This window comes from Chiloscyllium plagiosum, unplaced genomic scaffold (assembly GCF_037043375.1).
Source record: "Chiloscyllium plagiosum isolate Xiang-an unplaced genomic scaffold, Cpla_swu_hap1 HiC_scaffold_19, whole genome shotgun sequence".
NCBI lineage: Eukaryota > Metazoa > Chordata > Chondrichthyes > Orectolobiformes > Hemiscylliidae > Chiloscyllium > Chiloscyllium plagiosum.
The window spans coordinates 20,825,792-20,847,582 of NW_028270157.1; the positions used below are offsets into that span (position 1 = coordinate 20,825,792).

General features: G+C 43.4%; 1 protein-coding gene across 4 annotated transcripts in view; it reads right to left on the reverse strand.

Moving 5' to 3' along the window:
• Window positions 1–7,432: 7,432 nt before the first annotated feature.
• LOC122559775 (GAS2-like protein 3) overlaps window positions 7,433–21,791 on the reverse strand; it is a 48,690-nt gene continuing 34,331 nt past the window's right edge. For all 4 annotated transcript variants that reach the window (XM_043709777.2, XM_043709778.2, XM_043709782.2 and 1 more), the window contains exons 8-10: window positions 17,752–17,890; window positions 16,069–16,176; window positions 7,433–14,261 (exon numbers count right to left, since the gene is read on the reverse strand). In XM_043709777.2, the coding sequence (XP_043565712.2) occupies window positions 13,134–14,261; window positions 16,069–16,176; window positions 17,752–17,890 (1,375 nt within the window). In that variant the 3' untranslated portion in view covers window positions 7,433–13,133. The remainder of the gene's footprint in view (window positions 14,262–16,068; window positions 16,177–17,751; window positions 17,891–21,791) is intronic.

Sequence of the window (21,791 nt, forward strand, 5' to 3'; positions counted from 1 at the left end):
AAGTTGAAGTCACCCATTACAACAACCCTATTACATTCACACTTTTCCAAAATCTGCCGACCTATGCTTTCTTCAATTTCCCTTCTGCTATTGGGGGGCCCGTAGTAAACCCCTAATGAGGTGACTGCTCCCTTACTGTTCCTAATTTCCACCCAAACTGACTCAGTAGGCACACCCTCCTCGACAATGGTAACTTCTGTAGCTGTGATACCCTCTCTGATTAGCAGTGCTACACCTCATCCTTTTCTTCCCCCCTCCCTATTCTTTTTAAATGTTCTAAACCCTGGAACATCCAGCAACCATTCCTGCCCCTGAGAAACCCACGTCTCTTATGGCCACAACATTGTGGAACCAGGTACTGATCCATGCTCTCAGTTCATCACTTTTATTCCCGATACTCCTTGCATTAAAGCAAACACACTTTAACCGATCCCTTGGATCTTTCCCAAGAAATTCGTTCCCACTGGCTGCGCTACCTCTAGCTATTGCTCAGGTTCCCACCCCCCTGTCATACTAGTTTAAACCCTCCTGAACAACTCAAACAAAACTTCCACCCAGGACATTGGTCCCTTTCCAGTTCAGATGCAACCTGTCCTTCATGAGGGAGGGTTTTACTCTGCAGTGGTCACCCAAGACCACGGTAGCAGAAGGCGGCCCATAGGGTACTAAACTAGAGAAGGGCCAGTAATCACTGGGTTGCCCAGGTGCAAAGCAGCCTTAGACTGTGCTGCTTGGGCCAGAAGGGTTAGCAAGCTCATGGTAATGACAGGGAATGTCGCCCTCCACACTAAACACATCCTAGTAGAGATGCTAAACACAGGGAAACGGAGGGGTATTTCCAATATGAGAAGGGCAAAGTGGGAGGCAGTTCTCTTACCTCCAAGTCAGTCCATGGTAATTGTCAGGGATACAGGAGAAAACCCAGCTGAGGGAATTCTAGATGCAGGGGAACCGCACAGGGGATATAGATGGGGATGAGGATAGGGGTCAAGCGAAAGAAACCTCCTAGACACAGCTGAGGAGACCCTCTTCACTGATGGGTCACAAAAATACATAGCAGGGTCACCCCAAACAGGATGGGCTGTGGTAAATGATAACTGTTTCTAACTTATGTCCAAGAGGATTGATGGAAGTCAGTCCACACAGGTAGCACTCACCAAAGTACTGGAACTAGCAAAAGGAAAAACAGTGAATATACAGACAGTCAATATGCCTTTGGTGTAGCCCATGACTACATGGTGGCATGGGGCAGAAGAGGGTTCACCACTGCAGGGGGAACCCCCATCAGACACTAATTAAGAATTCAGGCACTGCTGCGTGCCAGTGAACAGCCAAAAGGGTGCAGTAATAAAAATAAAGGCCCATCAAAAAGAACAAGCAAAAGAAAGCCCAAATTGGCTACAATTCAAAGGAAACCAAGCAGCAGACCGAGCAGCTTAGAAAGCCCTGGAACAAGCAGCCATTAATGAGACTGCAATAGCCACTACTGAATTAGCAAAAGATGCTATCCAAATTCAGCAGCTGCAGGAAGACACCCCGCAGGAAGAGAAAGAGCAATGGGAACTGCAGGGGGCATTCAAAGGGGGAGATGGTGTCTGGAGGAGAGCAAACAAGGTGGTAGCACCAGCGTGTTAACAGAACACATTGCTTGAACTGCACCACGGGCTCCTCACACAGGTGGAGAGGCCATGATAGCAAGCCTAGGGACAGAGTGGTGGTGGAAGGGAATGGGAAGAGATGTGGCCAAGTACTGCCGCAGATGCATGGTTTGTGCGCAACATAACCCAGGGAGACCCATAGAAGTTAGGATGGGACACCAGACCAGACCTAGAGGACCCTGGGAACACCTTCAGGTGGATTTTACAGGGCCACGATGACCCTCCCGTGGGAAAATGTACTGTCTGGTCATCATAGACCAATTCACCCAGTGGGTAGAAGCATTCCCGACCAAAAGCTGCACTGCGACCATTGTGGCCAAAATATTAGCAGAGGTGGTAATCCAGAGGTTGGAGGAGGGAGGGGAGTCCCCTCCAGATCGACTTTGACCAAGGGACACACTTTACAGGCAAGATCATGAAGACCGTATGCCAATTACTCGGCATTAGACAAAAATTCCACATCCCCTATCCCCCCCCCCCCCCAGAGCTCAGGGATGGTAGAGGGAACGAATAGCACACAAAAATGTTTTAGCTAAAGAACATGAGCTAAAGTCTGCCAACCATATTAATGAGATTAAGGCAACTGGGCTAACACCATATGAATTAATGACTGGACGAGCAACGCAATTGCCAGAGACGATAATCACAGGTGGCGCCGATATGGGTCCACTAAAAGACAAAATCTGGCAATATGTGATTGAACTAAGCGCCCAATTGAAAAGGGATGCAGAAATCTGTAGCTGACAAGCAGGACAGGGCAGGACAACTCTAAGTCTTCCCTGAAGTCCCAGCAGGAGGAAGCTGCGTACGAGTGAGAGCATTAGCTGACAAACCAGACTTTGCACCTAAATAGAATGGGCCATATGATATGGTAATAGGTGGGGACACCTGTGCCTGCATAGATGGTCAAGGAAAAGGCACATGGAAGCACTGGACCCAACTAAAACAGTTTAAAGACTCCTGTGACCAAACTAATGTCATTGACTATCCCCCAGGTGCAAACAGGAGCAGCAGACAAGATGGTCATCCCAGGGGGAAATACCGAAAACACAACAGAACAAGGCACAACTGCACCTCCTAATGGAGGAAAGACTTTAACTGTTAGGTATATACATGTTGCAGTTAAAATACAGTTATCTGTATTTCATTGTATTTAAGTGTCACAAGTGTTGGGAGCATGTCAGCTTTTGAGGATTAACGCTTCTATAAAACCCACCTAAGCTTGCATGGGAACCGACTGTCCGCTACGCACTGGCGTGATTAGTGGAATCACTATTTGTGGCTACCCGGGTGTGGATCCCTCATGATCTTGGGAGCGCCATGGAAAAGGACAGATAGGGAAATACAAACGGGGACTCCAGGGTAGGTGTGTGCAGTTGGACAGGACCACCAGCCCATGGGGCCAGGCCCCCTTGCCAAGGGAAGGGAAGACCCATTTAAACCTGGTAATTACCCATTCTGTTTCACAGGGCAGGGATGGGGATGTGCTTATGCCCTAGTTCCCAAAAATGACCCATGCGTCCAGACTCTGTGCATTTACCAACACTGTACAGTCACTAGGGGACAGTTTATCTGCACCTGTAGCAAGCGGGCATGCCTGAATGTAACAGCCAGCAAACAGTTCATATGTGGTCAGTGCAATGGCACTCATGACAGCTGCCACATGGACATACCCATTCGATACTTACAGGCAAGGGAATTTGGGGACGACATGGGTGGACAGAAACAGAAGGACAGGACAATGCTTGTTACCGAGCAGCGAAGGGCTTTATTTTCCTATTTAAGGGGACTTGTGACAGATACCCCAGACCTCCCAAACCTGTTCGCAATAGGGACAATTGCACCCCTTACTGTACCATGCCCCAGCGGGGGACATATTCGGAGAAGGATAGTGACCCGCTCCATCAGTCAAGAGTTCTGTGCTGACTGGCAGATCCCCACCACTTTGGGGTCATCACTGGGATATGGATTTCTGGGATCTCTATCTTTGGGGGACATAGCAGGAGTAGTCAGCGCTAAAAACCGAAATTATCTTGTATGTGGCCTGACTATCCTAGGCAACAGTATCTCAAAAGCTCTGGAAGCAATTAACACAGCTGGCTGAACTCAGACTCTACACACAGACACATTATGTGGTGGATTATCAATTAGCACAGCAAGGAGGAATTTGTACAATTATTGGTGAAAATTGCATCACCCATGTTGCCTCTTATAATATTACAGAAGCCATCAAGAATATCAGAGACCAGATAGACAGTTTTCAACAGGGAGCCACAATTACAGACTGCTGACTAAATTGGTTGCTGGGTAAATCTTGGGGACCCTATTTGGCACATGGGATAGTTTTCCTCATTGCACTCATGCTGGTATTCTGTGTGGGCCTCACATGTTTAAAGCTCTGTTGCAAGGCGCTACTGACAAGAACTATACCAGCAGTGAGTGTCACCACAGAAGAGCCCCCCAATGAAATTAGCACTTCATGACACCCCACAGGATGGGGAGCTCCTAGAGATTACCTACCTCTACATTTAAAATTGTGTGGTCTACAGGAGATCTCCAAAGTAACCTCCTTGACCACAAAGATGGTGGTGAAGAGGGAGATGGTATGAGGCAAGGTGATACTAGGCACACGGACACACAAGATGACCACTGAGCCATCAGTTGGCCAACTTGACATACAAGATGGCAGCCGGATACAATGAGGAGAAACAGCAGAGCAGATACAGACACTGCCTGGGGCCACCAGAATGCCAGCACAATGCACTTACAACCTAGTTGATTAGTTTAAGGCGGGTGGGGGAAGATAATACACATGAGTAATGAACACTGTTCGCCCAACTGTCTGGGTCCAGCCAACACCTCAGAAATGCTAACAGTGTGATACGGACTCAGTACGAACTGCTAATAGCCAGGACTGCAGTAATCGTCTTTCTCAGGAAGAGCGATTAGCGCCCATTACTACAGCAATGGACTTCCACACAGACATTGAAACTGATCATGTCTGCATTGAAACTGACAACAACCGTGCTGAAATTAACAACAGCTGCACTGGAACTGACAGACTATATTGAAACTTTCAACGATTCTGCAATGATTACCATAAAGAAACCATGTTACAATAACAATAAATTCATCACTGACCTATCGTATCACAAGATGGATAAAAGTTTCTTGACATGTGCTCTGGGTCGAGAGAAGACGCATAGCTGACCACTGTGCTGATGCTGCCTTTCTTTCCCCGGAGCTCCAGTATTTCCTTGTGCAATAAACTCGGTCATTGAACCCCGACTCGGAGACTGTTGTTTTTCCACAGAGTGTGACACTGGAGAAGCCTTGCTACAACTGAATGAACATTGGTGAGACTGCAATTCAAGTTCAGTTTTAGTCTCCTTAAGGAGGGATCTACTTGTATTAGAAGCATTTCTGGAAAGATTCTCCAGGTTGTTTCATGGAGAAGGAATTATGAGGAAACATTCAGCAGAGAATTTCTTCTCAGGGATCATAAGATTTTAGCATTCTATTCCCCAAACAGATGGAGGCTGGGTGAGTATATTCAAAAACTGGTTTAGACTCAACTGGACACAGCACATAAATGCAGTGCCTATACAAGAACAGGTCAGAGGCTAGGAATACTGTGGCAAGTAACTTATCTCCAAAGCCTGTCCACCACCTACAAGGCACAAGTCAGGAGTTTGATGGAATACTTTTCACTTTCCTGCATGGATGCAGCCCCAACACTCAAGAAACTGGACATCATTTGGGTCAAAGCAGCTCTCTTGATGGGCATGGTATCCACAAGCTTCCACTCCCTCCACCATCAACAGTCCACAGCAGCAGTGTGTACTATCTACAAATGTACTGCAGATATCCACCAAATTTCCTCAGACAGTACCTTCTAAGTCTACGACCACTTCCATCTAGAAGGACAAGGACAACAGATATGGAAACACCACCACATTCAAGTTCACTCCAAGCTACTCACCATCTTGACTTGGAAATATAATCTCCATTCCTTCATGGTCACTGGGTCAAAATCCTGAAATTCCCTCCCTAATGGCATTATGGGTCAACCCAACAGCAGGTGGACTGCAACAGTTCAGGAAGGCAGCTCACCACCTTCTCAAGGGCAACTCGGGACAGGCAATAAATGCTGACCAGCCAGTGACACTCACGTCTCAAAATAAATTTTTTTAAAAGGCAACATTTTGATTGACAAAGGAATCAAGGTTACAAGTTGCAGGAAAGTGAAGTTGAGATAACAATCAGATCAGCCATTATCTTACTGAATACCTCAGGAGGCTTGATGGACTGAATGGCCTGCTGTAGCTCAAACTTAAAAGATTACTGCCCAGTATGTATCCCTTAATCAGCACAAAAGTAAAAGATGGAGAACACAATTGAAGATGCATCTGTGAAGAGAGAAACTGTTCATGTCTCAAGTCAATTTTGTTGCATCAGAATAGAATGATCTGGTAGTTCATTTCATTGGAATGTGAGCTACTTTGCACAAACTGGCTGCTTTCAGTTATTTAAAGATCAAAAAAAAAATTCAAAAATGGTGTTTCTCTTCAGTTTCCAAGATAACTATTAAAGTCGTGGTAACTGTTCATTTCATAAATGTTGGGTGGAAGAGAAGGACTGTTGACATGGTACAAATTTGACCACATCAGGTGCTCCTGTCTTAACCAACATCCTTTCTCCAATAGATGTGCATTCACCCCACTCCCTCAACCATTGCTTTCATTCTTGAATAGAATCCGATTAATCCCAATCTCTCAACTCCCAAAGTGAAGCAGTTCCCAACTTGGGAATGCCTTTGAAATTCAGCAACCCATTCCACAGGGATTCCAGCTGTGCCAGAATTAAATGCTGAAGATCTGAACCATTCAGTTCACTTTTATGCTGCTTCTCTTCCTGTTATGATGGTGACAGTCTAGCTGCTATTTTCTACTGGTGTGGTGAGAACTTCATGGTATTTCTTGATTTTTCACCGATTCCCCACTTCAACTGGATCCCTGCTACTGGAATCAATACAACTTTCACAAACTCTATGTTGCCACCAAATGCACTTATTGTCCTCCCCTCTCAATCTCAAAACCTTTAACTTCAGAAACTTGTCATTACCAAAGGATGGGCAAGTATTGCCAAGCCCTGATACAAACGTTGCATCGTAATCCCCAATTGAACTCATTTCGTAGACACAATCCGGTCAGTGAGCTCCCATGACAAAGACGATGCTTCCATGCAGGATAACAAGTAACAGGTTGCTTTATTTTTACATAGCTGCAAGCCCAATGTCAATCCCAACAGTTCAGAGATAGACCAATAGCACCTTCCTAACCCACAGCCATCTCGAAGGTCAAGGACAGCAGATGCATGGGAACATCGCCACTCTGCAAGTTCCCCTCCAAGCCTTTCACCATCCTTGGAAATATACCTTCAGTGTCGCTGGGTCAAACTTCTGGAGGTATTTCGGACTGAAATGAGGAAACGTTTCTTCACACAAAAAAAATGTACTGAACTTGTGGAATTTGCTGGTCAAGCCACTGAGTACATTTGAGAAAAAGATTGGTAATTTTTTTTTAGATATTAAAAGGCAGAGTATGAGGATGCAGGAAAGTGCCACTGAGATAGATGATCAGTTATGGTCATACTAAATGTGGATCAGGTTCATAGGGGCTGAATAGCATATTCCGTTTCTATGTAGAACCAACAGTGGCCCAGCATCTAATACCCACAATTAAGCAAGAAAAAAAAAGACAAGCCAGGACAAATCAGAGCGCGGTACATTTTATTAAAATAGATACAGGACAGTGTGTAACATCTGTAAAGTGCAATTGATGCAAACTGCAGAACCTAGTACAATCCTCTCTTTTCAGCCAGGCTGTTTACCAAGCAGTTGCTCGATGTTTAATTTAAACCCCTGTTGGGGGATTATGTTAAAAAAAAACATTTCTGCATTGGTTTTTAATACCAAAAGTCCTTTGAGCTTCTCATGAAACCAAATAAATCATAATCCCAACTTGGTAAGTGCAAGACAAATACAATCTGAGCCTGCACTCTGATGACAATCGTTAGAATATGGAGCAACAGGTATATAGAAATGCGAGGAGCAAGACTTCAAAACAAAAACTTTAATTTCATTCAACAAATTCCAGTCAATACTTTTATTGCTTTTATCACTTTGATACCCAAATGTTTGAAATGGAGGTACATTTCATCAAGTCAGTTTCAAGGTTAGTATCAGAATGGAATATAATGGTGTAATATTAGGCACAGGAATTTCCAACTTTAACAGAATTACCACCACTCAGCACATCGACTTCTTAAACAAACTTGCAGCATGGAAGTTTCTTTTGACTCAAAAGGAGCAGTACAGTGGTCCCAATAACCCCTGCTGCCTTCCAGTTATTATTGCCCAGGAAAACATCCCCTCAAACTGTCACTGTCTGTCAAACAGCAACATTAATGCAGCTGTTCGCTCCACCAAGCTACAAAGCAAACACTTGGTGCTCCAAGTAAATGATTGCCAAAGAAAGCAACCCCCACGCCCTTCCACCACAAGCTACCCAAGTCAACAATATTCTAACATTCACTGTTAGGTGACTCAATTGCTCTCTTACAGAGAGACCACGTTGCTAAGCCAAGTATTCAAGATTGAAGTACACGTTTTTACCACAAAGTAATGGCTACTCTTCAAAATCTAAGTCATAAAATACTTAGTCATAACTGACTGCGGAGTAACTCAGGATGCCTAGACAACAAATCAGATACTAGGCAAATACTAAAGTGGATAGCATTAACAGCTTGCACTCCAATTAGTTTTAGTAAGTTATAGAGTGATCCAATTGAAGGATTTAAAATAATAACAGGAATCAAATGAAATTAATACAGATAAACTATTTGTGTTAGTGCAGGGCATACAGAATACTGAGCAAATACTAAAATTAGGGAGAGACTGTTCAAAGAGGGCCTCAGGAATAACTTTTTCCAAAAGGAAGTTTAGTGAAAATCTGAAAATCTATGAGAGCACCAACAGTCATTCAAAATTAAGTTAAATGGATAGACTTTTAGTCAGTTCGTAGTACAGAATTTGAGTATTGCTGGAAAAAAAAGCATGTTTTACAAGCTTTGTCTGGCGCTCATCAGGACAATTTGCAACAATAAAGATTTAAAGGGGAAATACAACATTTATGGGTTGGCAAATTAACTCTGACTAGTAGAGGTGCTGGAGAACCAATCATAATGATTGACAGTTAACTGCCTGGTTTTAACTAAGCAGATTGAGAAATATACCAGCAAATGACTACCTATATTGAGGAGGGTTTTCCTCTCTAATTGCAAATTGCCCCGATTGATGCAGAACAAAAACCTTCGACAAAACAGTCTTTTCAGTAACATCCAGGACAAATTTTTGTTGGGTCTATGGCACTGAGTCAGAGAATGCCACAAGTGGGGGAAAAAAAACTAGAAATTGGGGATGGGGGTGTGTTAGCATTCTCAGTTAAAGGGATAATTATTTTTGAGACTTAGATGATTTTTCCAGGAGACGTTGAGAATTTCACACAATGGTTTTAATAATTGGAATCCTCTACCATGGAGGTCTATGGATGATCCACTGTTGGACATACTTTAAGGCTGGGATAGAGAGAGAATTTGGATTTCTTTGGGAGTTAGTGGACACAGGAATTGAGCAGGAAAATGGAGTTGAAGCCCAAGATCAGTCACAATTGTGTTGATTAATGGGAGAAGGCTACAAAGACTATGATTTACTTGTGCTCCCATTTCCTGTATCTTTGTGTATGAAGGCATATTAAGTCAAAGTGGGTACAAGGAGCGAGATACTGATGAACCATTATCAAATCAAGTTACAAAGCAGAGTCAAGGAGCACAATGGCCTCGCGCTGCTCTTTGGTCAAAGGGAACCGTTATCTCACCATCGTAACACAAAACTAAGGCAACAGAGCCTTTTACACAACAGGAACATATCACATGCATAATGGTATTATGCTAGTCATGTGAATGTACTCTACTTTCACCACCCTGCCTTGAAAAAGTGTGGTTGGCCATGTATTATATTTACATACATATGAACACATTGTGGAATGACATTTGGTCATGGAAATTCAATCGATTTCACGGAGTGATAGAAGGACATGTGCAGCTTTAACCAGTGCTTGCAACGACAAGCTGCTCTGACAGTTTGATGATAATCCTACAAACGCATGGGGAGCTGCTGTCCCCTCAAACTCCTCACTCCCAACTCTGGTCAGCAACTAAAGACCCCACAGCAGCCAAAGCTCCAACCCATTCCATTTCCTAATTAATAGATCCCCAAATTAGCAAGTTGCTCAGGATTATAAGCTCTGTATAAATACAAGTTCATGCAAACAAATTATAAGAATCCATTCTCCCACAGCTTTTTTAGGCACTTGTGTATAACCTGTTTTCCAATATTACACTGCAGCAATCACCTCTTGTCTATTTCACAGGAAATTGCAAATATAGAGAACTGGGATCTGAATGACAGGTGGTTTGGTAGCCGGTATAGCCATAGGGCTTGCAACCATTGCCTGGCCATTGTTTCACTCAAAAATCTAACAAAAATTGAAAATCTCTTGACTTACTGTGGAACTCCTAACATCAAATCATGAACAGTCAATGGAAGGAAGTGAGCAATGGACGATATCCAATTGGACAAGCTACACTTGACCCAACTTCCTTTACAGCAAAAGGTAACATAAGTTGGTGAAAGTGTAAATCCGGTGCACCATGCATTTCACCTTCAGTACATTCCAAATACTGGAGTTGGAGATATTTTTAAAATAGTTGTTTCCACCCTTTGTTAAATAACTTTAATCCCAGTTTACAACAGCAAGTTTCAAAAGCCTTTGACACTGCAGCCAACTCCCTCATTGGGTTCTCAGGAGAGCATTGTTACACATTCTATAGAGTTAACGTCTTTAATTACAAATAAACAAATATAAATGCAAGATCTAAAGTGCCTTCCCACATTTTCTCCACCACCATTGAGATCAATAAAGCATACTGGTGAACCTGTCAGGAACAGGCACTTCACCTAATTAAACACTCAATATACAAGTGCTGTTGTAGTGTCATGTATGTAAACAGAACATTCTGCCACTTAATCAGTAAGCTAACCAGAACACAGCAATGATAAAACCTACAAAAGACCTGTTGCTTCAACCAGAAGAATTTTGAATACAGTATTCAGTAGGATTGTCAGAATGATTGGCAAGATACTCATTGGACTGAAACTTTGAACCCACATGGCATCAAGTTGGCAATCTTACATCTGCAATTTGACTTCTGCTGTAAACCAGGTAGGAATGCAAACCCTCACCTTGGTGCAGTATTGGAAGAACTAATGTGCTCAAGCTCACTGAAAATATTGAAGCTTATCTAGCTGTAATACAACCTAAATACATTTAGTTTTTTGATAATACAGTATTTGTGCATTGCTGAAAAGGGACATTTATGATAAAGCTTTTCATTTTGCACTCATCACAGCAATTTGCAAGAAATACCAAAACAAAGAAAGCATTTGCATGACATAAGAGAGGAGTGCTGAATGGTATTCAAGTGGACGGATAGGGGTGTTGCTGTGACAAATGCATCAGTCAATGATGATCGACCGTTAACTGCCAAATGTTTTTTTGCTTAGAACTTAGAGATGATTCTAATTAGTTCAAGATATTTCGCTTAGAAATGAATCAGTGAATGGCTGTTATGCACTCTGTTGAGTTGACATAGGGCAAGCCCTCTACCAAATCAACTCCCCACCAGGACAAATGTTGGTTTCCCTTTACTTTTCTTTTGTATTTCTTGTGAATTGTCCTGACATCTGCAAGATGAAAAGCTTACAGCTTTTTTCTAAACAAAGTCTGTATTTTTTCAGCAATTCTTTAACATTTTTAAAAAGTCAGTGTTTTCTTTTCCCAAAATGATACTTTAAGCATCCATCACGTCAGTGAATCAAATAAAATGGAATTAAATACAGTGTTATAACTACAATGATCAGGGAATGGAGACATTTCAGGAGTGAAGTAGTTTGGATTGGTCATAATATCATAGCTACATTCAGAAGTGCATCTAGCAATTAAGAGTAAATTTGACCAGGAAAGCTAGTCATGGCCATGAAATACAAATCATTTTCTGCAGAGAAACAGGGGATAAAATGGATAAATTTCTTACATTCATGAACTGCACTCATTCAGCAATTTGTCACTTTGTCTTATTAACCACTGGTTCTTCACTGCCCTCAGTGCCATTAGCCTCTGCCATCTTGCTCAGGTGAGCCTTCCATCTCACATTAGCCCAGATTGGGGAGGTTTCAAAGGCATCTTGACATCAATCCCAACATCCACTCACGTGGCTTTCCATCAGAGAGGAATGGGAGGTGCTCAATGAAGAGCAAGGAGGAAGCAGGACCACAGACTATCCCATTTACACTCCCAACTCCAGTTGATTGCAACCCCCAGAAAAATCCAGTCAAATAAGTTAGAGCAAAGTAGACAAAAGTATGCAAAACCGTATAGGAAGCATGGCTTTAACAAATGGGCACAAGAGGAATATCCCCAACTAATTGGAGTGTCCCTTGCTTGTGTGTAATGCTGGGATCTAGTCAAATTCATATTGTCTCACAGCTACGTGGGCAAAACTAATCAAAAGAGTGAACCTTATTGTGCAATGGGAATTGATGTGAATCAATATTCAAACTATCCGGTCCAACTTGATTGGGGATTGTTCGGCCACAGATACAAATGGAAGCTAAGCCTAAAACACTATTAGATGAGGAATTAGAAAAGGACTTGGACAAATATAAAAGCAGGTGTTGAAAGAGCTGTAAAATTGGATGAAAATGGAATCCTACAGATGAAGAGCCAACCCCTCTCTCGATTAGAAATTCAGCCGTGAGCTCAAGATAAACCAGACAAATGGAAATGAGTTGTCTGATTCAAAACGGAGGGCACATGGTGGGGGTGAGGTAACTGCTGAATTTGTCACACACCTCACCAATAAGGTCAGATCGAAGAATATTGGGGAACTTACATTACAGCAGTTGATCATATTTCTGCCAGTATCTCCCCCACTCTCCAAGTTGAGGACTTCTCACCGAAAACTGGGGATGGTTTAGGCCGAACAGAAAAGAGCGACTGGGTTTCATTATAATACAAAACTGAATGAGCAAATTACATTGTCAAAAATACGTTGGAACAGGAGATAGGACAGGGGAAACATGGGAGGAAACCCTGGAGATAGAGAACAAAGGCTCATGCTCCACTGACTGTACAATGTTGTGACTACAGCAGATCTCAATAACTGTTTGACGTTCGCTTCAACACAAACAGAATTCATACTTACAAAGGTAGCACCAACCCCACCAAGAAACTATTTGTATTATTATTTTGTGTGTGTGTCACTTCTACTAATGGTAAAGTCAACATCTGCCCTTCAGCATTTTGCAGCCAGGTTCCTTAAAGGAGCGGACGAGGCCACCGATGCGTTCTTTTTGTTTGACTGAGGCTGTTTCCCCAGACATGATTCACCCTTCACCACCTTGGGAGTGGGTTTGGTTACAGGAGACTGTATCCGTGGAGACTGTGGGGTCACCACCTTGGACTGTGGTAGTTTGACAACGGCCAATGGAGTCCGTGGGGCAGGTGTAGGGTTGCGTGGTGGCTTCTTACTGTTTGACGAAGGGGTCTTCGCTGATGCCTTCCGATTCTTCTCGGTGCGAGGAGAGTCCCTGGTCGTGCTGACCAGGTTCCTCTGTGCGAAGTCCAGCGCACGGGGGATCGGCGTGGAGCCTGGGACAGGGCCTCTGGCTGGAGTTAGTGGCCTCTTGGAGGCAGACGGCGATGTGAGACCAGTGGGCTGGGTGCGTTTCCCTGGGGTCTGCAGAGAGCCAAGTGCCACTGGTGTGGAGGAAACCAGAGCGGACTTGGCGGGGACTTTGGGGGTCAACTTAGGATCGGTGTCAGGATCTGGCAGACATTTGCCTGAACGGCTTTGAAAGTGGCCACCGGGAGCCTTTGACGGGGTTCTGTGAAGTTTGGCAGAGGGCTGTACTTCCTTGCTCCTCCCAGGTTGGGTCATGCCTTTGGGTTGACTGACTGGAGATTGTGGAGGCCGAGGGCACAGCTGCGATCCTGCTGCAGGACATTTGGCGCCTCTGGAGGATGAACCTGGCATCGCACGAGATGAATGCCCGCTTTCGGCAGATGCTGGACGGGACCCCGATTTAGATAGCAGCACTGGTGAGGACGGGCACCTGCAGTGGACACTGGCGACTTTGGACATGGGCCAAGATGGCATGCAGGGAGACCCAGGGCGTGCAGCCAGGGGTTGTGACATCTTGATACCAGGTGGAAGGTTCATGGTTGGAGGCGGTTTGGAGGATTTTGCCAGCAAGTTAGGGGTGTTGCTAGAATCATGAGAGATGCCCTTCTCAAAAGCCATAATCCTCTCCTCCAACATGGTGAAGTGCAACACTCGGCAGGGGTCATGCTTCAGAAGAAAGCCCTGGAGTGTGTCCCAGCCTCCTCCCACACGCACCATCACATGTTTACCATGTAACATCTACAAACAAACATTTCAAGAACAAGTTAATACTGGGCACCATTAAGTCCTGCGCGTCATTGCAAATGGCATTCTACCCCACCCAGCACTGGCCATTCATAAAATCAGCATCCAAAACTCAACAATATTTCATAAGTAGTCACCAAATCTTGGTTAACATTTCAGGTCCAGTGACAGTTCCTCAAAACTGAACCTGAAACGTTAATTCTGATTTCTCTCCACAGATGCTGTCAGACCTGCTCAGTATTTCCAGCAAATGGTTTGTGTGTCGGATTTCCAGCAGCTGCAGTTCTTCTGGTTTTTAAGTTACTGAATCTTACTTGTTCAATAAGGGAAACTCCATTTTAAAGCTGTCAGAATTCTGCAGAGTTGCAGTCGGGAATTATTAAATGGAAAGAAAGCGTATAGTCATAAAAGAAGAAAGTTGAGATTTTAATCAGGAAAGGATCCTAGTCAATCTACTCAGTTTTCATTGCTTTGAAAGGCTTTAGCGAGGTGGTGAACAATGAGAAACTGTTCTAACTTGTTACCAAATGAGAGGGTACAGACAATTATCGGCTGAAGAACAAAGGGTGAACTCAGGCGGAGTGAGAGACAGAGGGTGATTAGAACATGGAATCAAGGAGCCATTGAGGCTGAAGCTGCAACATCATTTTAAATTGAATTAGCTAAATATTGAGAGATGGTACAATAAGAAAGAAGGGCAGGGAAATTAGAATAAAGTAGACAATATTCAGTTAAAGAGTTAGCTTCAGCACAAACTATATCATAATTTACCTTTTTACATGTTCTACCATTCTAAGATAAGAACATAGTAGAGGTATAGCCCATAGACAAGACAAAAGATTTATCATGGTGAATCCACTAACAGTAACAGGAGGTGGTGGCCAGTCAGCCCCTTGAACCTGCTCTGCCAATTCATTAGATCACTGACGCTCTGCAACGCAACTGCCAAGTTTCTACCTCACTCTCTGCCTTGGTCCACACAAAAAAAAAATCAACTTCAGGGGTGAAAGCTACAACTGACACCCTGCATCGACAGCCCATGATTGCAGAGAGTTCCAGCGTACTGTTGGTGTCAAACACACACACAGCCTGATTCCATGGCTGAACAGCTTGTGCCAATTCTAAAGTAATATCAACTTTGCTCTGCCATTGTACACAGATCAGCCATGATAACAGAATGGCTCCACTGGTTCTGATCTCAAGTGCCATGGGGCATGCTGTGTACACTCCAGGCCTCCCCCACCAGTTATTCCCCAAGTGCCTCCAAGTCGGGCCTCTCTATGCTGTTGCTAGGCTACACCTGTTTTTCCATCTGTCTGCTTCACAAGAACATAAAAAGCAGGTGCAGACAAAACATCAAACCCCTGCAACTACTGTATCAGACTGGCTCAACCGTGTTTCAAGTAGAGCTTGTTTCTTAACCTCACAGAGAGGCAGAAATCACAATCACTGTATGCTGCAGATAAAAAAAATCTGCATGATAAAGTATTCATTCTGTTCTGCCAAGCAAGTGGGGATTTACCTTGAAGTAAATTGCTAAGTTTAAAATGACAAGTTCTGGAGAAACTCAGCATGTCTGTCAGCAATTGTAGAAATCACAAGAGTTAATGTTTTAAACCCTATTAATTGAATACAAAATTCCACCAGTTGTCATGGCGAGATTTGAACCTGTGTGTTTATTAGTTTGGCTAGTGATTAGAAGTATGAAAAGACCTCGCACTTGTTTCACTGCAACACACCTAGTTAGTCCTTATTTATTTCAGTCCTGTATTTCTGCACTTTCCCACGATTAAATACTCACTCGGATAAAAAGAATCTTCCCTCCCAGCCGATAACGCCCTTCGGATAAGAACTCAATGGAGAACTGATGTGAACATTTGCATGGAGGATCAGCAGCAATGATCTTTACCTGGAAGGAAAATAATTAGACTGCTGACAATGATCCAATGAAAACTACAACTTACTGCAGTAAGAAATCTCAAAGGACCGACAAATATGCTGATATTTACGGAGTATGTTAGCATAGTGGTCACATTATTAACTATTAATCCAGAGACCTGCAACAATCATTTCGAAACTGGAGCTCAAACTGGGCGGCACGGTGGCACAGTGGTTAGCACTGCTGCCTCACAGCACCAGAGACCCGGGTTCAACTCCTGACTCAGGCGACTGTCTGTGTGGAGTTTGCACATCCTCCCCGTGTCTGCGTGGGTTTCCTCCGGGTGCTCCGGTTTCCTCCCACAGTCCAAAGATGTGCGGGTCAGGTGAATTGGCCATGCTAAATTGCCCGTAGTGTTAGGTAAAGGGGTAAATGTAGGGGAATGGGTGGTTTGCACTTCGGCAGGTCGGTGTGGACTTGTTGGGCCGAAGGGCCTATTTCCACATGTAAGTAATCTAATCTCCCATCACAGCAATTGAAGTTTTGTTTTCATTAAGCGAGTTGCAGTGATTTGGATTTCACTGTCTAAAAGGGTGTTGGAAGCAGATTCGTTAATTTCGAAAAGAATAGGAATAAACAAAGTGAGATTAATACTTCAAAACAAAAAGGGAAAACTTAGAGCCATGAGCAGAGAGTAGGGAAGTGGGATTAACTGGAGAATTCTTTCAAAAGAGCTAACACAAAAAAAAATGATAGGCCAAATAGCCTCATCTGCGCTGTGATGGTATAATCAATTAAGACAAGACTGACACAGCCATAACAAGGAAAGCACAACTACGAGAAAGCTTTGGGTACCACACATCAAAATTACCTTTCCCTCTTGACATGCTAACTCTCCATGTCATATTGGTGAAGAGACAGCGACATAATTAGGAGGGGAAAGTCTGCTCAGAGCGGCTCAGATTTTCAGGAAGTAAATAAATTTAGTCAATTAGCTGAACTTCACAAAATCTTCATTCTGAACCTGAAATTTTAGAATTACAGTGTAGAGGGAGCCATAGTGTCTGTGCTGGCTCCCCAAATCAGCATTTTACTTTGTGTCACTCCTTCGCCCCATATCCCTACGCGCACACTCACTCTGGGTAACCCTCCCATTCCCTTTCAAAAGCCTTGATTGGATCTGCCTCCACCATGTTCAGGCAATGCAATCCAGATCCTAATCACTTACTTTGGCAAAAAATAGGGTCCTTCGTCAACTTGCCATTGAGTTTTCTGGCAATTAAATCTGTCCCCCCTTGGTTTGCAGTTCTTCCACCAGAGGGATCACTTTCTCCCTCATTATTTTGAGCACCTCTATCAAATAGCCTTTCAATCTTTTACTCTCCAAGGAGAACATTCCCAACTTCTGCAATCTATCCACGTCAATGAAGTTCCCCATCACTGGAACCATTCTTGTGAATCTTTTCTGCACTCTCTATAAAGCCTCCACCTCCTAAAGTGTGGCAGACACAATGTAATGTAATAATGATGAAGTTTCTCACACATTTGTAAATTGGATTTTATTTAAAATAACCAGACAGTGGATAGAGATTAAGATCAACTTACAGCTTGGTGAAGCTCTTTATTCTGACAACATGGCTTTGTACTTTCAACAGGAATTAGATGTTCAGAGGTGGTCAACAGAGTTTCCTCAAGTTCAATTTCCTTCTCCAGTTTTACTAAAACAGGAGGTTCCACGCCATAGCTGCAATTTCAAATAAAGCCAATATAAACTAGGAGTCCAGGACAATAAAATTTCAATGCAAAGATTCTAAACGCTGTGCAAAAAATGGCTTAGAGGTCAAACTGTACAAAATCTACAGTTAAGAAGCAGGCCAATGGGCCTAACTGTTTTACGTCAGTGTTACACCACACAAGCTTCCTCCCAACTCACGTTATTGCACCCCAGCAGCGTATCTTTCTGTCCCTGTTTGCTCAGGCATTTATCTGGTTCTTTCTTACACGTACCTGCTGCCAGTTTTAACTGCACCTTTTGGTTGTGACAACAAATCCCCCGTATTATTACAAATTTAAAACAGACTTAAATTAAGACTTGTGCACCTACCTTTGGGTTAGAATTAGCCATACCCCTAGCCAGGCCATTCCAGGACAGCTACAGCACTGGCATCTACCCAACAATGTGAAAAATTGTCCAGGTATGTCCTGTACACGAAAAGTAAATGACTCTCAATCATTAGTGAAGTGATGGAAAGCGTCATCTGCGGTACTATCAAGCAGAACTTGCTTAGCAATAACCTGCTGACTGGCCATCTGTTTGGGCTCCACCAAGACCAGCTTCTGACCGCATTACAGCTGTAGTTCAAACATGGGTAAGAGGGCAGAATTCAAGGGAGGCGAGATTGACTGCCCTTCACATCAAGGCCTTAGACAGAGATGACATCAAGGAGCCCAAGCAAAAATGAAGTCAATGGGAATCAGAGAGCAAACTCCCACAGGTTGAAGTCATACCTGACACATCCACCTTAAGGTAACGAGTAGCAAGTAACATTTATATGAGACAATGACAATCTTCATCAAGAGAACATTCAACTTAGTATTCAATAGCACTGACTCTTCACCCCCCACACCCCTTCAGTGTTACTAAATTAAGATTCTGAACTCCCTCCAGAACAGCATTATGGCCTACCTACAACAAATGAACGGCAACAGTTCCTCCTGTCCTCCTCCACCTTCTGAAGAGCACTAGGGATGAGCAATAAATGCTGTCCATATCCCACGAATAAAAAATTAACAAGTGTAGGTAGGAAGGTCAAAAATCACAACAGAAGTCGCTTATCTGAACTTGCACTGACCACTTTCTTTGAGAGTTCGGTCTTTGTCAATGCATTAAATCCACCAGATCCAAATACTCTGCAACCTGTAACCTGACTCACACAACGTCGCATTTAACCATCAGCCATGGGCTTGCTGGTTCCCAGTGGATCCTAATCTGACATCTCAATTTTAAAATTCTCATCCTTGTATGTACTCATTCTCACTCTCTAATTCCCTCCTGCCCCATTGCAAGAACGCCGCACTCCTCCAGTCTAACCTTTGACATGTCAATCACTCCACTACATGGCTATAGTGGCCATTTAGAAGTTAAGTGTGGAAGGGTGGTAATTTCGGAGTTGCCCTCTTTCTCACTTATGCACACGCCTCACTGTCCTCAGAAAGGGACACACTGTCTGACAGGACATTCCAAGCTATTAAAAGCTGTTGGGAATAGGGGGCTAGGTGTAGGAACTTTCCCAACAATGACATTTTAATTTACTTCCCCAGTTTTCTTTGTGGTTTCAGTAGTCTAAACGCTGTTTTATTTCGAGGGTCTAAATTGGTTTTTGTTTTTGCCACAACAGTATAACGCTAGTCTCAGGTGACGGTGACTGTAAAACCAACACCGATTGTCAGGTTCATTTGTGCTCTTTTGGGTTGGAAATCTGTCATCCTCACTTGGTCTGGCCTACTTGTGACTCCAAACCCACAGCAATGTGGTTGACTCAACCGCCTTGTAAAATGGCTGAGCAAGTCACCTCAGTTCAGGGACAATTAAGGACAAAAGCCTGCATTGCCCACAACCTGCTCATTCACTGAAAGAATGAAGACTAAAGTGCCTTGGGATGTTATGTATTGCTATATAAACAACTCTTGTGAATGTTAAAAATATTGGATTATGAATTCCCTTGTCCCAAATTTCTAAACTTGTCACAATGTCATTACAACCATCCACCTCTAGATGATGCATCAACTTAACAGACATGAGCTTTCACCTGCCGTGACACGTTTGACACGGTCTTGGACAGAGTATTTTGTGAAGTCAGGACTTCGGATTTTAAAATGTGGGTTGTTCCAGTTTATTCTCTACCCCCATCTCTCTGGTTTCTCTTTACTATTTGTTGCACAGTGTGGTCCTTTCAAGATTACTGACCAGCCAAACATGAATGAATCTTTAGTGGAATGGTACTTGTACATGACTCGCACAGTACCTTGATTGTCTGTCTGAGACAACACACAATGGAGGGAACATGGGTCCTTACCCAGACTGCAACTATAATGTTGAGGGCCAGAGTCACACAACTTGCTGAAACTTAACCACCATTTGATGTGTCCTAGAATACCCTCAGTCACATTGATTCTCTACCAGTGGGCAATAAGTGGGAAATGCCAATTTTGCCATGACACCTCTATCCCAAAGATGATTCAAGAGCTTTAAGGGTACAACACTAATCTCCGTGTGGAACTCTTGAATGACACTGGGGCTAAGTGGATTAAGTTAGGAAGACAAGATGCTCAAACATTCTTGTGTGCGTAGAAGATTAAGTGGCTCTAGCAGCAGGGGACTGACAAGGTGAATCACTCCCACGGAGAGCCAGTATGAATTCAATGGGCAAAATGGACTCCCCATCAGTTGTAACCACTCTACCTGAATCGACATGTTTAAGATGTTGAAGGGATTCAGTAAGAAAATTGATATCAATCACTTCCTTTGGTGGAGGGAACAAGGAGGCAGAATCTTAAAGTCAGAGCCAGGCCAGCAAGGGATAAATGTGGAAAGCTTTGCACAAAGATCATTGTAAATCTGGAACTTACCCCACAGACTATTCACCCCCTTCCCAAAAGATTGAGAACACAGGATGGTGCTGTTTCAATCTCTCAACCTTTTTCAAAGAATCATACAATCCCCTAATGTGGAAGCAGGCCATTTGGCCCATGGAGTCCAGAGTGATCCTCCAAAGAGCATCCCACCCAGACCCACAGCTCCCCCCACCCCCAACCTACCCCCTGTAACCCATCATTTACCATAGCTAACCCACCTAGTCTGCATTTCTCTGAACACACTGAGCAATTTAGCATTGCCAATCCACCTAACCTGCAATCTTTGGACTGTGGGAGGAAACCAGAGCACCCAGAAGAAACCATGCAGACAAGTTGCAGAGGTACAAAACTCCATACAGAGACAGTCACCGGAGGCTGGAATCTAACCTGGGTCCCTGGTGCGGAGATGCACAGTACTAACCATTGACCCACCACGCCACACCAATTCATCATTCTATCATAGTCATACAGCACAGAAAGAGACCCTTTGGTCCAACCAGTCCATGCCGAACATAATTCCAAGCTAAACTAGTCCTGGCCCATATCCTCCAAACCTTTCCCATTCATATATCCATCTGAATGTCTTTTAAATGTAATTGTACCCACATCCATCACTTCCTCAAAACTTCATTCCATTCATGAAGCACCTGGTGTACAAAAATTTGTCTCATGTCTTTTTAAAATTTCTCTCCTCTCTTCTTAAAAATGTGTCCCTCGTCTTGAAATCCCTCATCCTAAGGAAAAGACAACTATCAACTCGATCTATACCTCTCATTCATTTATAAACTTCGCAGATTTTCTCAGCCTCCTACGCTCCAGTGAAAAAAGTCCCAGTCTATCCATTAATAAGATTATAACAGATTTCCTACTTTGATATCATGTTCCGAATCAATCCCAGGATTCAAAGTCTCCATTAATATCCAGGAATCTACAGATTTCTTGCTCATGACCAGCAGTCACTTGAAAATTTTTAAAAAGATCGATAAATTGGTGTTCAAAGGTATTAAGAG